This window comes from Cucumis melo, chromosome 3 (assembly GCF_025177605.1).
Source record: "Cucumis melo cultivar AY chromosome 3, USDA_Cmelo_AY_1.0, whole genome shotgun sequence".
NCBI lineage: Eukaryota > Viridiplantae > Streptophyta > Magnoliopsida > Cucurbitales > Cucurbitaceae > Cucumis > Cucumis melo.
The window spans coordinates 26,584,649-26,600,335 of record NC_066859.1 but is presented as its reverse complement, the minus strand read 5'-3'; the positions used below and the strand labels follow the sequence as shown (position 1 = coordinate 26,600,335).

At 30.4% G+C, this 15,687-nt stretch overlaps 2 protein-coding genes across 2 annotated transcripts; both read right to left on the bottom strand.

Moving 5' to 3' along the window:
- Positions 1–6,966: 6,966 nt before the first annotated feature.
- Positions 6,967–7,955, bottom strand: LOC103488342 (zinc finger protein 3-like). The gene has a single exon (XM_008447034.3). The coding sequence runs from the start codon at positions 7,800–7,802 to the stop codon at positions 7,137–7,139; it is 666 nt and encodes a 221-aa protein (XP_008445256.1). The 5' UTR covers positions 7,803–7,955; the 3' UTR covers positions 6,967–7,136.
- A 6,121-nt stretch (positions 7,956–14,076) lies between these two features.
- Positions 14,077–15,617, bottom strand: LOC103488343 (probable CCR4-associated factor 1 homolog 7). Its single transcript, XM_008447035.3, has one exon. It carries the CDS (start codon positions 15,036–15,038, stop codon positions 14,214–14,216), a length of 825 nt encoding a protein of 274 aa, XP_008445257.2. The 5' UTR covers positions 15,039–15,617; the 3' UTR covers positions 14,077–14,213.
- Positions 15,618–15,687: the final 70 nt, after the last annotated feature.

Genomic DNA, 15,687 nt, shown 5'->3' with positions numbered 1-15,687 from the left:
AAAATTAAAATTTGCCAAACTTTATTTTATAAATGTTTTTTCTAAACGCACAAATTACAATAGTTGTTTCAAATGCCAGAGCAATCTCAAACTAACATCTTTTATAGTCCTTTTGGTTTTTAGCTTATTTCTTTCAGTTTAATCTCAACCACAACAATTGTTATGAGAATTATTTGCCTTTTAAAAACATATTTTTCAATCCACTAGAAAATTTATTTTATTTCATCCAAATTCAGTTTTAATAAATATTGAAATGTTATTTAGCTAGAAGATAAAGTAAGGGAATAGACTTCACTAACTGTCTTGTCCAAATCATTTGTAGAACTTAAAATTTTTCATTCTCATCGCTTATTAACTCCATACATCATAAAAATCACTAACATTCCTTAGACACCCTTAAAAAAAGTATACTTTTATTAAACTCTATACCAACTCATTTATTTATTATTATTTCATCGGCTAATTTTAATACTTACAAAAAAAAAAGAAGAAAAGAAAATGAAAAATATGTAAATATGACAAAAGTTGTCTCAACGTAAACATATAATTTTGATTTTCTTAGCAAATAATATAATTAGCTATTATTAAATAATCTAGAAACCCATAAGAGTAGAAAGAAACAACTAAAACATATACAAATTGTTTAGGTTTTTTGTTACTTCGTTTTCAACTTTTATTTCAACTAATAGTTTCTTCGAAGTGAAGAATACGGCGGCGAAAACAAAAAACGGTTAGTGGGAATATATATATATAAATAAAGTTGTTTAAAAGAAGACAACAAAAAGAAAAATGTAATTGTACTATAATAAATAACAAATCAAAAAGAAAAGGTGTATTTAAAATTTATGTATAATGAATGACAACTTGGGATGACAAATTTTTTCTTTTAAAGCAATACTTTTTTTTATATATAATTTATAATTCAAAAGAAGAAAGTAGATCATAATTATTTGTGACAATTAAAAGAATATAGTGTATACGAAAGGGATTAATAATGAATAATAAAAAAGAATAAAGTGAGAATTCAGATTTGTATAAACTATGAAGTTAATTATTAATGTTGAAGGGAGCTTATTTTTATTTAGAAATGTATGGCTGGAATTTGTTACCAAGTGGATGATAACTGGACCATGTGGATGTGGAACCTACCTAGTTTGTGTTATCCACTTACATTTCTTAATTAATACAAAATTACTTCCATAATAAATAATGTAAATTGTTGCTTTTTTTAGTATTATTTTTTTAATAATCTATTCGTTTTAAGTTTGAAAAAAATATGGTTTCAATATTTACTTCTAACATATTCTTAATTTGAAAAAAAAAAAACAAATTATATTGTTGGTTTGAGGATAAATAAATTTTAAAACTAACTCCCTTTAAAAATGTTTGGTAATTGTGTACTTAACTTCTTGTTTTTCTTAACTCACATAGCACAACTTCAATTATTAGGTTTATAAAACAATATGTATATTTGAAATTACATATTAAAGTAAGAAAATTAACAAAATAGAATAAAATTGTTTTGTTACTTTTTAACGAAGGCTGTGATTTTCTATTTAAACAAAAGAAAAATATTATTTTTAGTATATATATTACGATCGTTCTTAAATTGTTTTGAGAAATTAAGATATCATTGGTTTTTGTTTATAAAAGAATTTGTTAATGTTGAACTAAGGATTAAGAAAAAAAAGTATAGATATTGTTTCACTTAAATTTCATTAAAAAAAAAGGGGAATTATTAATTTAAAGAAAAAAACAAAAAATAATCATAATTTTTAGAAAATTATTTTATTTTTTCGGTTTTAAATTAAAAATGTTTTTAAAATTGGACAAACATATAAAACTCAATTGAAAATCAAACGAATCAAAAAATTTTAATAATTAAAAACCAAAATAATATAGGTTATTATTTAAAAAGGAAAAAAAAAAAAACTTCAGTTTCTCCTAACAAATTTTCTTTAAATATGGTCTCACAACACTAATTTTAATTAATTTTATTATGCACATGTTATGTTCTTCTCTTTCCACTATCTTTTCATAAATTTATTTTTTTTAGAAAAATGTGAAACTCTAAAATTTGATATGGAGAGATAATGTAAAAGTTCTAAGGTTGATGTATTTTTGCACAATGAATTATAATCACAAGAGTAGATATTAGCTTTGTAATATAAAATCATTAATTATTTGTATAAAAATAGAACAAGCTTAGTGTTTATATCATAACACAATTAAAGCCATTCATTCTAAATGGACCTATACTGTAAGTCATTCTTCATTCTTAATTGGACCTATGGTCCATGCAAAAAAATATTATTTATAGGTCATTTTCTCAAACTAACACCAAACATAATTGATTAACTCAATTAACATATATCAAAAATATAAGTTTTCTTATATATATTATCATTGTTCAACCTAACTTATACACGTTTCAAACTAATCTTATGGAACAACCCGTTTGATCCTATGATATTGAAGTATGAAGAAAGCTTATAGAAAATTAATTAAAAAATAGAAAGATTTCGATTACATTAAGTTTGATAAATTATTTTTACTTTTTATTTTCTAGGGAATATAAATACTTTTTCTTTTCCTAAAAAACTCCCTAAATTGAATTATAATTTAGTCGAGAAATGGACATCGGAAACAAATTAAATAGGAGAGATTCCTTTTATCTTTAATGTGAGTAGGAAAAGTAAGGATGGTCCATTTGCTTTCATTTTTATGCTTTCGGTGAAGTTCCAAATTTTCTAATTTAATGGGTTTCATGTTCATTAATTGTATTCTCATTACATTTTTTTCTGAATTTATTGCATCTCATCGGATAATCATTTTACTTTTTCTGTTTTATATATATATATATATATATAAACATATAAATACTCTTTACATCTCTCTTTATCATCAATTTTGCAAACTTTTTTTAAATCTATATATAATGATTTTAATTCTTAATTTTTAGATAAATTTAGATATGTTTAAATTGACTTTAAATTTTAATTTAAATGGGTATGGGTATGGGTAGAGGAATATAGTCATGGTCTCACACATTGACTAGTGAATTGAGAGATTGATAGAATCTTTATAAATGTTTGAACAAAAAAGTATTATGAGCTTTAGGAATGTGCATGTACGGACGAAATATATATTTGGATGATGAACACTTCTAAAAGTTGTTTATGCTATTCAAAGAAGACTCAATTGATATTATCCTAAACTCCTCTGTAATACGTATTCTCAACTTCAGGCAAATATATGGAAGAAACTATATTCACATATCCAACTCTTTTTCTTTCTTTCTTCTTTTTTTTCAAGTGCAAATTTCGTGTTTTTTTTTAAATAAATAAGGACTAAAAAAAATAAAATTTCAAAAACTCACCTAGTACTATGATTAGAATATCATATGTCGATTCCATATATTATAAAAGAATCAATAAATAAGAATAAGATTTCAACATTAATTCGACGTAGAGAAAAAATAAGTTTGTATAAAATTTTAGATAAAAATCTAAAAGATTACGTATATTTTAAGATTGAAAAGAAACTAATTAATTCTCTTTTTAATTTTTGTCAGAAGAATAAAGGGTGAAAGTTATTCTAGTTGAAAAAAAAATTCTTTAATAATAAAGCAACCCTAGTTAAGGTATCGATTATTATTTTAAAAATCGATGGTTAAATCTTTCATCGTATACGTGTTGCTTTTTTGGCTTTTAAGCTTACATTAATTAACATTTTGATGATAATAAATTTGATGTTATTCACAAACAATTGTAAAAAAGTTATACCATCGAACTATTCGAAACTAGAATCGTTCAAACCTGTTTTAACTCAATCAAATCAAAATTCAAAGGTAAAGAAATATTCAAAACATGCAACTTTAAAAGAAAATTTACTAGTTAAGAATGACATGGTGGTTATCACCTAATTGGATCAATTAGAAAATGACATGTAGAGTCTATATATATATATATATAGGTAGAGAATATGTGAAGTTTGGCTAAATTATTATAAAATTTCCAATGAAGAATGGGTCAAAATCATGGAAGTGAAGTTTGGGTTTTAAAGTTTCTTTTCAAAAGCTTTAACATACAAAGACATGAAACTTCCACATATTATTCCCAATGTGATACCAAACAATAAAAGAAGAAAGAAGAAGAAGAAGATATGCCTTAAGATTTTGCAGTGCATGTCCCTATCAGAAATGACACTTATCACTACTAACTTTTCTCCATTTAGATTTAGATTTCAAAATTTATACAACATGAATCTTTTATTATATATAAAAGAAACTCTATACTCCTCCGTTTGCCCAATTCAAACTTTGACCATTAGACTTACTAATGTAATTTGCACATGATATGAACCTTGTGTCTTTCATGTTCACAGAAAATAAACATGTACAAAAATTATCAAATACAATTTGTGGATAGACATATACCTTTTAAGAGATCAATCTATTTAGATAAAAAGCATATAATATTTATAACTAGTTAGCAACTTTTTAAGCTTTGTAGCAACACAATACCGTTGAAAAATATGCTACAATAACTAAAAATAAAAATCTATATGTTGATAATGCATGTTTACAACATCGGTTCAAAATTAATACAATCACATACTAAAGTTGATATCATAGTTTTGTAAGGTTAAATTATTACGTTAAAAATTTAAGCCACAAACAATTGCAATATACCAATATTTGTAACGATTTTCTTATACGTCGCTATGATTCTACCTCCTACAATTATTAAACTCAACTAAAGGTTGTTGCATCATAACGGTAGCAAAAATGGACTCTAAAGTAATGACTACTAAAAATATGACAACTTTAAATTGTTGCACTAAAAATACAATGCATATATCAAGAGTAATGATTTGTCCGTGTCAAATTGTTATCATTATATAAATGTTTGTAGTATAAGTTAATTTTTAGTAATAGATGTGTTTTTTCTTGTTTCGTAGTATCAATCAAACTAAAACGAGAACTTATCAACAACTTTTCTTTAGAGGAAGCATCCTATTCATTTGAAAAGCCAAGTGTTTGAGATATATTGTTATATGCATTTTTCATACCCTCTTTATACCCACGTGATTTGCTAAGGACAACTACTTTTGATTGAATAGAAATGGGAATTGTGCAATTAACCTATTTTATACTTAAATAGAGAGACCCCCACCCTTCCCCTTCCCCTTCCCCTTCCCCTTCCCCTTCCCCTCACCTCTAGGGCTCCAATTAATTAAAAAGGAAATTGCTAACTCCCCACTTCTTGTAATTTTCTTCACTTTTTTCCCTCGCCCTTCTGTCGGTTTCCACCAACCGACATGTAGGAATTTCTAGGTCCCCTCTCTCATGGACGTACCTTCACACTTTCCATTTCAAATAACACAAACCCTAACTCTCTCTACGAAACGGCACATCGAAACACAACCACATGCATTTCTAATATTTTATTCTCTCATCCATATCCTCCTTCGACATGTCGGTGCTCTCTCCTTTCTTAGGTGTTATTCACTCCATTTTATATATGTACATCGATAAATATCAATTTATATCTATAAGCTTTGGTATTGAGGTTAAATTCGATTGTTCCACTTCATGTATTAATTTAATACTTTTAAATAAAAAGTTCTTTTAAGGTTGTATCGATTTAAATCTATATAATCATAATCGATATCGTTCACTATGTTAAATTGATATTTAAAGAAACTAAGTCTATATACCTGAATAAGAATCGATACGTCAAACAATTTTCGATTGTAATCTTAAAACTCTAAATTGGATTTTTTTCTTTTTCCAAATTTTGTTTAGATGGATTGAATAATAATAATAAAGAAAAAGTGGATGGTGCGAGTGTCCTAGATTGAAAATCAATTTAGGAAAAGGATATGATGCACGCACTTCACTAAACGACAACCCCATGCTCTTCGGCTTTTCCTCATTATCAAATATTCAAAACCAAGCAACTTGTCTTTAAAGTTACCCTTTTTTTTTTATTTCTTAGTTTGATAGAGAGAAGAAACATATTTTTTTTTTGTACGACTTTTTTTTAACCTTGGCCACTGCCAAGATCAATGTTTATATGATATTAATAATTTAGATTATGTCGCTACCTTTTTATATATTACCCTTCTTACTTCTTTTGTTGAATTTATAAATGGTAATAATTTTCATACTCAATAATCACACTTATGAGTTTACGAGGTTCTTTTCTCCTCTTTACATGACATCTCCATTGCTTTTTAATCTAAATGTTTAGTTTTTTTCTTTTTATCTTTTTCTCTCCTTTTTTCTTTTTAACTTTAAAACTTTGTATCCTCACAATTCTAAGTTTAGCTTACAAAAATTCAATTTTTTTTTTTTTTGTCTCAAACATTACACTAAATTTTCTAACAAATATTTAACGAGCTTTCATATTTTAAATTAGGGACGTTGGATAACATTTTTCGATTTTTAAATATATCTAACCTAAAATTGGACATACACTATCGAGTTAAACGGAATGAATCTCAAATATAAAGATCAAAGGGATTTAAAGTGGTAGAACTATCATACACTTTTTTTTCAAGTTCACAATGACGGTTGACTGTTGAGAACATATCATACATGAATATAAAGGCTTAATGGTTAGTTAAACAAGTAATTCAATTTAAAATTTGTTGCTATTTGATTCTTAATTAATGTGAGATCTTCTATTTTAGGAAATAATTTTTTCAAAATGATACATTGCATTTACAGTACTGTTTCGAAAAAAAAAAAATAGAAAGGGGTAATATGAAACTAAAACTAAATGCCTTAATAATACTAGACTTGCCCAATAAGATGATTTTTAACTAAAATCAACTTGGGATCTATTCTCTTCAAGGTGGATAAATGCAAAAAAGGATAAATTTTAAATCAAGTAACATTATTTTGTGGAGGTAAGACAAATTAAACATAAACTTTGCCAATAAATGGCAAAAAAAAAATGATGAATACTATAATTCAACATTGATTTGTGCAAATTGCAGCTTCACTATCTATAATATTGACTTGATTCAGATCAAAAACGAAACTTTATAAGATGAAAACATTAATTAAAAAAAAAAAAAACTTTGAAGATTTATAATTCTAAAGTGGAGAGAAATTTATGTATAAATTACAGCTTGAGAGACAAGTCGAGTACTTTATGGGTGTCGTCGGCAGCAGCCGCCGTTGATCGGACAACGTCAAAGTCGAACCTACCGACGGAGCTACAGCCACGAGGCGGAAATCCAGTCGTATGATTAATCGGATGGCCAGCGTTCATCAAGGGTAGCTTCCCAACACCTGGCTGTTGATGGATGGGAGTTCTAGACCAACCGCCGTCAGACCGGCCGTAGTGAACCCCAAACCGGGAATTGGAAGAAACCGGCGGGTGGTGAGACGGTTTATGTACCATCGCGTGAACTTGAATTCCAAGCGATCTGTTGTTGTTGTTGTTGTTGGGACCACCGGGGAGTAGAAAAGACGGCGCCGCCGCCACCGCCGCATAGTGGTGGTAGCCACCGAATGCCGGAAACCGTTGACCGCCTCTTTTGGCTAACGTTCTCTCTCTTTTATGAGCATTTTGATGCCCTCCAAGTGCTTGTGAGCTATAAAATTTTCTTTGACAAAAATTACACGAAAATACCCTTGGCTCCGATGAAGCCATTTTCAAACCTTCGATCAGGTTCAGTTCCTCCGCTGGGATCTCACGGCGGAGATGGTGGTGGTTATCCTCTAAATCGCCGTCGTTTTGTTCTTGATTATACGATGCCGTTTTTGGAGCGGTAGAGGACTCCATTAATGGAAAAAAAAATTGAACCTTTTTTCCCCAAATTTTTTAGTTTTAGAATGAGGAGAGGATTATATTATGAAATGAGAGAGAGATTTTTCTTTAAAAAAAAAACAAAATTGATTGTATAAAAAGGTAGAGGAAAAAAAAAAGGGATGGAAATAGTAGAAGTAAACAAAGGGGGAGGAAACAGAAACAGAAACAGAAACAAAAACCACTTTTAAATTTACTTGTAATAGCAAAAAGATTGGACTTAGATTTGAACACAGCTTTTGGATTCATTTATTCATTATTTATATATTTATTTTGTCCAATTAAATTAATGTCAACTATGTATGTGTTTCTATGTAGCATATCTTGGAAGTAAGAAGGAATATATTTATACCATAATGGATAATTATTCCATATATTTTTTTTCCCTTTTTTAATATCCAACCTCATGTTAAGATGTTAGATGTTCATCTAAGTACGGAGCATTCCTCCTCTTTTTTCTTTCTTTCTTTTTCTTTACTATTAGTAACTATTTTGGTCTATAGATCACATGTAGTTCATATGACCTTTTAAATAAATTTTATCATCCAAAAAAGTTAGAATTTAATTTATATGATACTTCAATATCATATTATTTAATAAATTATCATAAATAGTTTTTACATTTAAAAAAAAACTACTTACGACAGTTTTACCAAATCAAATAGATTAAATTCAAATTATAAATCATATGAATTAAATTTTAATTTTCTCCCTCAATCAAATCATAAAAATTATGATTAGAAGAGAATATAGACATGAATACTTTAAAGATATGTTTGACAGATAGTTTGCAAATAAAAATTTAGACAAATAATACTTTGTGGGTGCATTTGGTCTTCTAATAGTTCTAGTATTCATTAAAGACTGATATTGTATTCGAACATTCAAGTGAATTACATAAAAATGAACAAGCTCGAGACTTACCCAAGTACTTTTTAATTTTTTTTGCTAAATCATATTTGCAATTCAATTTTTTAGAAATATAGATATACATAAAATAGGTGTACACTTGACAATCCCTAAATTTGTAATTGAAAATTTAAAAATAATAAAAACAAACGATGCATAGAATTACGAAAAGTGGTGTTTAACAAGTCCTGCTTATTAGGGAGCATAGGGGACCCTTTCCTGCACAAGATGTGCCCACCAAAACAACACCACAGCCTTTCGAATCCCATCTTTAAGGGCGCTCTCAGCTTCTCATAGTGTCCTTCTCTATAGTCTCTTTGCCTTTGCCTTTGTAGGGTTACCCCCTAGCTATGTAAGGAATGTTCTGTGCCCAGCCTTCTTTATTTTGGACTCTTCACTTTATTGTACTACTCTACATATATTGCAAAAACATTATATCATACCCAATTATCTTCTTGTTTCTTATCCTCGTTAGTATTACTACAATTATCTATCGCAATTTAATTGAACTGGTTACTTTAATATTGGTAATCGACTAAAGTAGTAAGCTTTGAATAGTCGCTTGATACATTGTTATTTTAAAAGCCTACGTAATTGAAATGAATTTATCAATCTAAGATAACTCAAGGAACAAAATGTATTTATTGGAATACTAATATTATTTGGAGTATAATAGGAAAATATAATATGGTAAAATGAAATAAAAGTAAGAATGTAAAGGGAAGTATTAAATTTGGGACAAATGGCCGACAAGTAAAAGGAGATGTTGATGAGGATCCTCTCTTTCTGTTAATTATAATAATTAATTCCAATTAATTTAACTTCACCAAAAATCTAACATATCATCACATTCCCTTTATTTCTACTTTTTCCTCCTTTTTATTTAATTTTAACTCTTAATTACTATCTTAGCTTACATAACAAAATTAGTTTTGGCAAAGCTATGTGAAAGTCCTTTCAAAACTTTGACATCTGTCCTACTAATTAATTATATCTAATTTAAACATATATAATAACATAAAAATAATTATTGATGAAAAAAAATAGACATTAGAGTAAAGGGAAACGAAAGGGAAGAGTTAATGAACCTAAATTATTATTACTATGTGAAAGCATATTGGTTAAAGTCATCTTTGGGGTACTCTTTTTGAGTTCATTAAAATACCCAAAACCTCAAAAGACAAAAAGAAGAATTTCTCATCAAAGGAGAGAGAGAGCAAGAAAAGAAGCAAAAGAAGAGGAGGAATTATTTGTTGGGAAATGTAGGAATTAATTAGTACTATACTTTTGGGATTTAGGCTCTCATTGGTTGATTAAAAAAATAACACACATGATAATGATGCTAAATTGTGTCATTTACTTGTCTAATCAATGTTTAACCAAATCTCTTTACCAGATTTCCACTCATCTCTTTTTTAAAACTAAAGCTAGGGATATTGTTAGGAGTTAACAGGTGCATTATAACAATAATAAATTAAGGAGTATTTAGTGATCAACCCTTTGATGACAATGAAAGAATTTGTGGTAATTAGATCTTACTTACAACTTCTTTCAAAATCGGTTTGTGGTTTTAACCTTAATTTATTAAAAAGTTTTCGTTGTACATTGTAGTTTCACTTCTTCGTCCCCTTTTGTTTTTTTTCTTTTCGTATTTATGATAAATTTCGTATTTGATCTGGTAGATCAAAATCTTTCTACATATATGGTTTTAAATTAATTTAGAATTTTTTGAGTCATCAGTGCAAATTGTAAAAAGCAATTTCTTTTGTTTTTTTTTTTTTTGTTTTTTTTTTTTTTTTGGACTAAATATGTTATCTAGGGAAGTAGGAAGAGTAGAAGCTATGAAAGCCTAATGGTAGGATATTTTTTAAACAATGAGGTTTTTAAATCAAGGGGTAAGATTAGGTGTTACATCCACATAGCTATCATGAAAAAGGTGGATATCAGATAGGGAGTAATATATTTTGATAACGTTGGAATTATGATTATGTTAAAAATCATTTTTAGTCTATAACTTTGGTAATCTACATGACTTTAGTTTCTAATAACTTAAAATCTGATGTTCGTCAATTATTTTTAAAAATTAAATCTATTGTATCATTATTTTCATCTCTATTTTCTTTTTCTCTTTTTAGTCTATTTTTAACGAATGTTTTCAATAAACGAGTCAAATTTTGAAAACTAAAAGTAAATTTTAAAAACTTCTTTTGTTTTGTAATTTAACTATTTTACTCAAGTAAGATGGAAATTATTATAAGCTTACATAGTCTCAATTAAAAGAGAAAGAGAGAAAAGAGGTTAACAAAGTTTTCGTCTCCATATTTTTATAACAATTTTTTCATGTATTTTGATTATGTAACGATTTAGTTTCATAATGAAAATGTTGATGAAAAGTATTAGTAAAAGTATTATTAAATTTAAATTAATAAATGGAAATTTATTATTTACATTGTATTTCCATTAACAACTTTTTGTTACTTACTCTTTATGGTTTATGATCTTTTAGGATGTAGTGAAAATTATTGATTCTTCTCCCACGTCGGTGTTTTTTTTTTCTTTTCCTTTCAAAGCAACACTCGTGTCAATGTTAACATGTCACAAGAATTGAATAGAGCCCGACCCCAATATAAACATAATTTTAGAAACCGATTAGTCTTCTATTTGGAACCAAGCACTTATTATTAGTAATTGAGCTTCATTAGAAAAGGCCGAGAGAAGCAAAGAAAAAAGCAAAAAAGTTTCTGAAGCATTCACATTACTGAAAATTTACATGGAAACCTCTTAAATAATGAAGAAGCTGATTTTAGTACAAGAGACAGAAATCAAACCAAGGGCTTCTGGGGAGGAAGAAACTAAACTCAGTTTAGCATAATAACCCTGAGGCCAATATTGAAAGGGTTAAAACTTTGTATTTGTAACGGAATGAAGTACAAAATTTTAAATTATGTGATCTGTAAGATGGGGAAAAAAACAGATACGAATTTATTGCATTTACAACTGAAATCAGCTTCATTATCCCGACTTAAGTACGTAATTTAACCTGACACTTTTGTGTGGCTATATGATTGGTATGCGTATCCAAGTGCAACATTTCTGAGCTTATCTATGAAAAACTAACCATAATGTAAATGAGCAATATATGCTAAAATGGGGATATGACATTTGCTAAGAAAATGGCAGAAAGAATCCACCAAAAACCAAATCCCTTGTTAACGAAACACATTGAACGTAGAGAAGCAAAAGCCAACAGTCAATCCCTTCTTTGGAGAAGAAAGCTTTGTCTTGGTAGTCCCCGAACATGTCATGTCACCAATACAAGAACCAACTCACTTTACCTGCAGACGTGCGAGGAGTTCGCCTAACATTTAACATAAGGTTCCTGCAAAAAGCATTGCAATTAGGTAGGCTCGCTCCAGTAAAGTCCATAAGCAAAAGAGGCAGCACACAACAAGGATGACTCAAAACTACTCTTGAAACAAAAAAAAGAAGGGAAAAACAACAGGAGTTCATCATGACTTCACCTGCAGCTTATTACAAAACGAGATTCATAAATTGTCCAAAGTGCACTTCATTTAATGGCTTAATAGGTCAGCTGGAAGCATGCCTCCCTGACTTGTCATCTCAAGTTGTGGTATGGAAAGAATTTCTGAACCCTTATCGATAAATCTAGGAAAGGTAAATGGTAAACTAAAGAGAGTAATATGAAGCTTCCTAAGAACTCGAGAATACACTTGTACAACCTCAAGCTATTGAACATAACATATACTGTCAAGTAAGGCCATTCAAAGAGTATAATCTGAAGCTTCCACAATTCAAGCGGGTGAGGGGGAAAGGCCAAGTACTTTCCTTTTTCTTGACTGATTGTACAAGGCCACAAAACCAGTCGCTGTCCTCACATCTTGCTATTTTTCAAGTCCTGAACTCTCATAGTGCTTTGATATCAGGCATGGTTCGTCGAAAAATGGGAGATGAAACCTTAATGAATATTTTTTAGATAAAGAAACATTTCATTGATCGATGAAAAGGGAAAAACGTCAAAAGGCAATGAAACCTTAATGAATAGAGGATAGCTAGTTCATCTCTAGCATAACGCAGGCATAAAGAACTTCACTTGGAAAGAAATCAAACATAAATACAACTACTCTTTCCACTAAAGAACAACGAACTCTTCCCAAATCTCTCACCACACGCTCAAACTTGTGAAAACTATTCCTCCATTTCACAACAAATTCTCAATCCTAGGCCAACTCTGTGCTTCAGTCTCAGGCTGTTTACTGAAAGGCAGTCCAGGACAGAAACGGGTTCTATACCACTTGGAGTATTTATTTGAAATGCTTTTTCTTCCATAGTCTCGTTCCCATCTAAAAGTGGGCAAAGGGTTAGAACTCACAAATTTGAATAAACTTGCCGAGATTCAACAACTGAAACATGCGACCTTCACAAAGAGATTCTCCTTTAAAATTGCAGCAAATGTATTGAACCTCATCAAATATAGATATCAACTGAGAATTTGAAAATAAAGTTTAGAGAGTGCTCACCAGACAAGGAGAGGAGGGGATGAGCAAGTTTGGATTGATAATCTGGGTGGGTTAACCACGTCAAATTCATGACAAGGACAGATCATGCATCAGCTAAATAAGAGAAAACTGAAACTTGAGATACCTGAAGAAAAACAAACAGGGTAAAATCTTGAAACTCATTTTATGAGCCAAAAATGTCTTAAGTAGTTTCGTTTACAAATCAGATAAAAAAAGATGATATAACCAATGTTAGCCAATGGGTAAAATAGAACCAGGTAAAAAACCAGTTGCATCTAAACTCTGCTCAAATACCAGCAGCTGCAAATATATTGATAAGGGAAAGCCTCCAAAACGGGCATCTGGTCAAAGTTTGGGAGTTCCATGGGATCTAATCTAATTCTCCACAAAACTTGAAAACCTGAGATACACACAGCTAGAGAAAGAAAATAAGCTCTTTACTACAAGACAGCCTACCATACAATGATCAAATATGAAGAGCGCTCTCCTCAATTATGAGGTTTCAACTACAATTCTGAGAAGGAAAAAAAGGCGAGAAAAGCTTGACTTTGGTATCAGTCTTTGACAAACAATCGTCAGTGTATGGTATATAGAGAATGTGGCATTAACGCGAAGAAGGATGAATAATCACATCAACAGGCCACTTGAAGAAAATTTAATTTCAGATATCAAATCATAAAGCACACAGTATCTCAAGAAATATGTTCTATATTGCCACCACTAATGTATTCATCCATCTATCTTTGACGTATAACAGTTTTGAATCGTTAAATATAGCATTGCATCTAACAAAACAAGTTAACTAACTGAAAGAGTGCCATTAAGGTTTTATTGAAATACTAACTGCCAACTGCCATAATTTACAAGCGAAAAAGAAAAACAGATACAACCATCAATGCTTTAACCAAGTTTCACAATGCTACAAACACTAGAAGTGTCTTCAATTGGTAGTCTGTCCAGTTTCAACACCGAGACCGTACAAAACACCTGCATATTTCTGTATAGAACCATTGAAAAAGGTATCCCTCAACTTCCTGAAAGTACAGGCAGTAAGGAGGCTATCTGATCCTGCTTGATGGCAAACTCCAATCCTCTCCACTTCTAATAACTCTGCAAGCTTGTTCAGCCCACCATGGAAACTGTTGCAAAACCTCATCAAATGCTTGATATCATAAACCATTGGGAAGTACATATGGATCAAATCAAAAAATTCGGCCTGGGTCTCTGGTAAGTTTCGGCAAGTCAACAATTTCAACAAGTATCCAAAATCATACCCGCTGTGGAACGTCACCCAAAAAATATTATCGTTTAACACAATCCCAGATGACATGAGAAGCTCACCAAAACGATTGACATCAATTCCCTCCTCATGGGTCTTCTGGAAATCAATACCACACTCGCGCAAAAGCTCAATGGAATCACTTGCATATATATCATCACAAATATTGAACTCGCGGAAATTGAACTGCCAAATACAAAACTTATCTGTTCCACAAGTTGGGAGATTCCCATTCTCATCAGAAAACGTAAGACCCAATTGAATCAACTTTAAGGTATCGACATTCTCTCTGAGGGTTCGGTAGTTATACTCGTTAATATTCTTAAAAGAACCCACAGGGCGAACAACCACGCCAGGGAACTCGGTGTCCATCGCTATGTAGTTAAACTGGTCGACAATATCACGTATAAGAGCAAATTCTTCCTCCAAATTATCGTTCCACACCTCACGGATATTAATCGATTCACCTTTCGGCAAAATCGACATACCTCGAATGTCAACAAAACCAACAAAATGGCAAAAGAAAGAAAACCCCCCAAGAACAATAAATGGGGAAAATAAAAGGAAAACGAGAAAAGGGGTTCGGGGTTTGGCCCTTGAAAGGTAACGTGGGGCCGTCAGAAAGAATTGAAATCTTGTTGGATCTGGAAGATCAGGGGGGGGAGTGAAGCAGAAAAGAAAGAGAGTGAGGATGGATAGAACCCTAGATGATAAAAAGGAAAAGAAATAGAGGAAGAAATGGGGGGAAAAACCCCCTCCAAGAGTGAGGAGAAGGGGATCTAACCTTGAAGGTATTGAAACAGAGAGATCTTAAAAAGCAGAGAAGTGTTGGACGGAGAGGCAATGGAGCACACAAACAAATGGGGATGAGAGCTCCGCTTCGACCCGCCCTAAATTTTCATTCATCCCGGTCTCATCACCAACATGACGATGATGAATGGATTCACACACACCTCTCAAACTATGTCGTTTTCCCCAATACGACGTCGTTCCTTTTTTATTTCTTTTGGTCTATCTTCTTACTCTTTTTTTCCATTTCCACAATAATTGATTGATTTTCTTTTTCTTTTTTTCTTTTTGTGGAAAATCAATTCTTATCCTTTTAGCTGTGTGCTGAAGTAAAAAGTATAGCAAA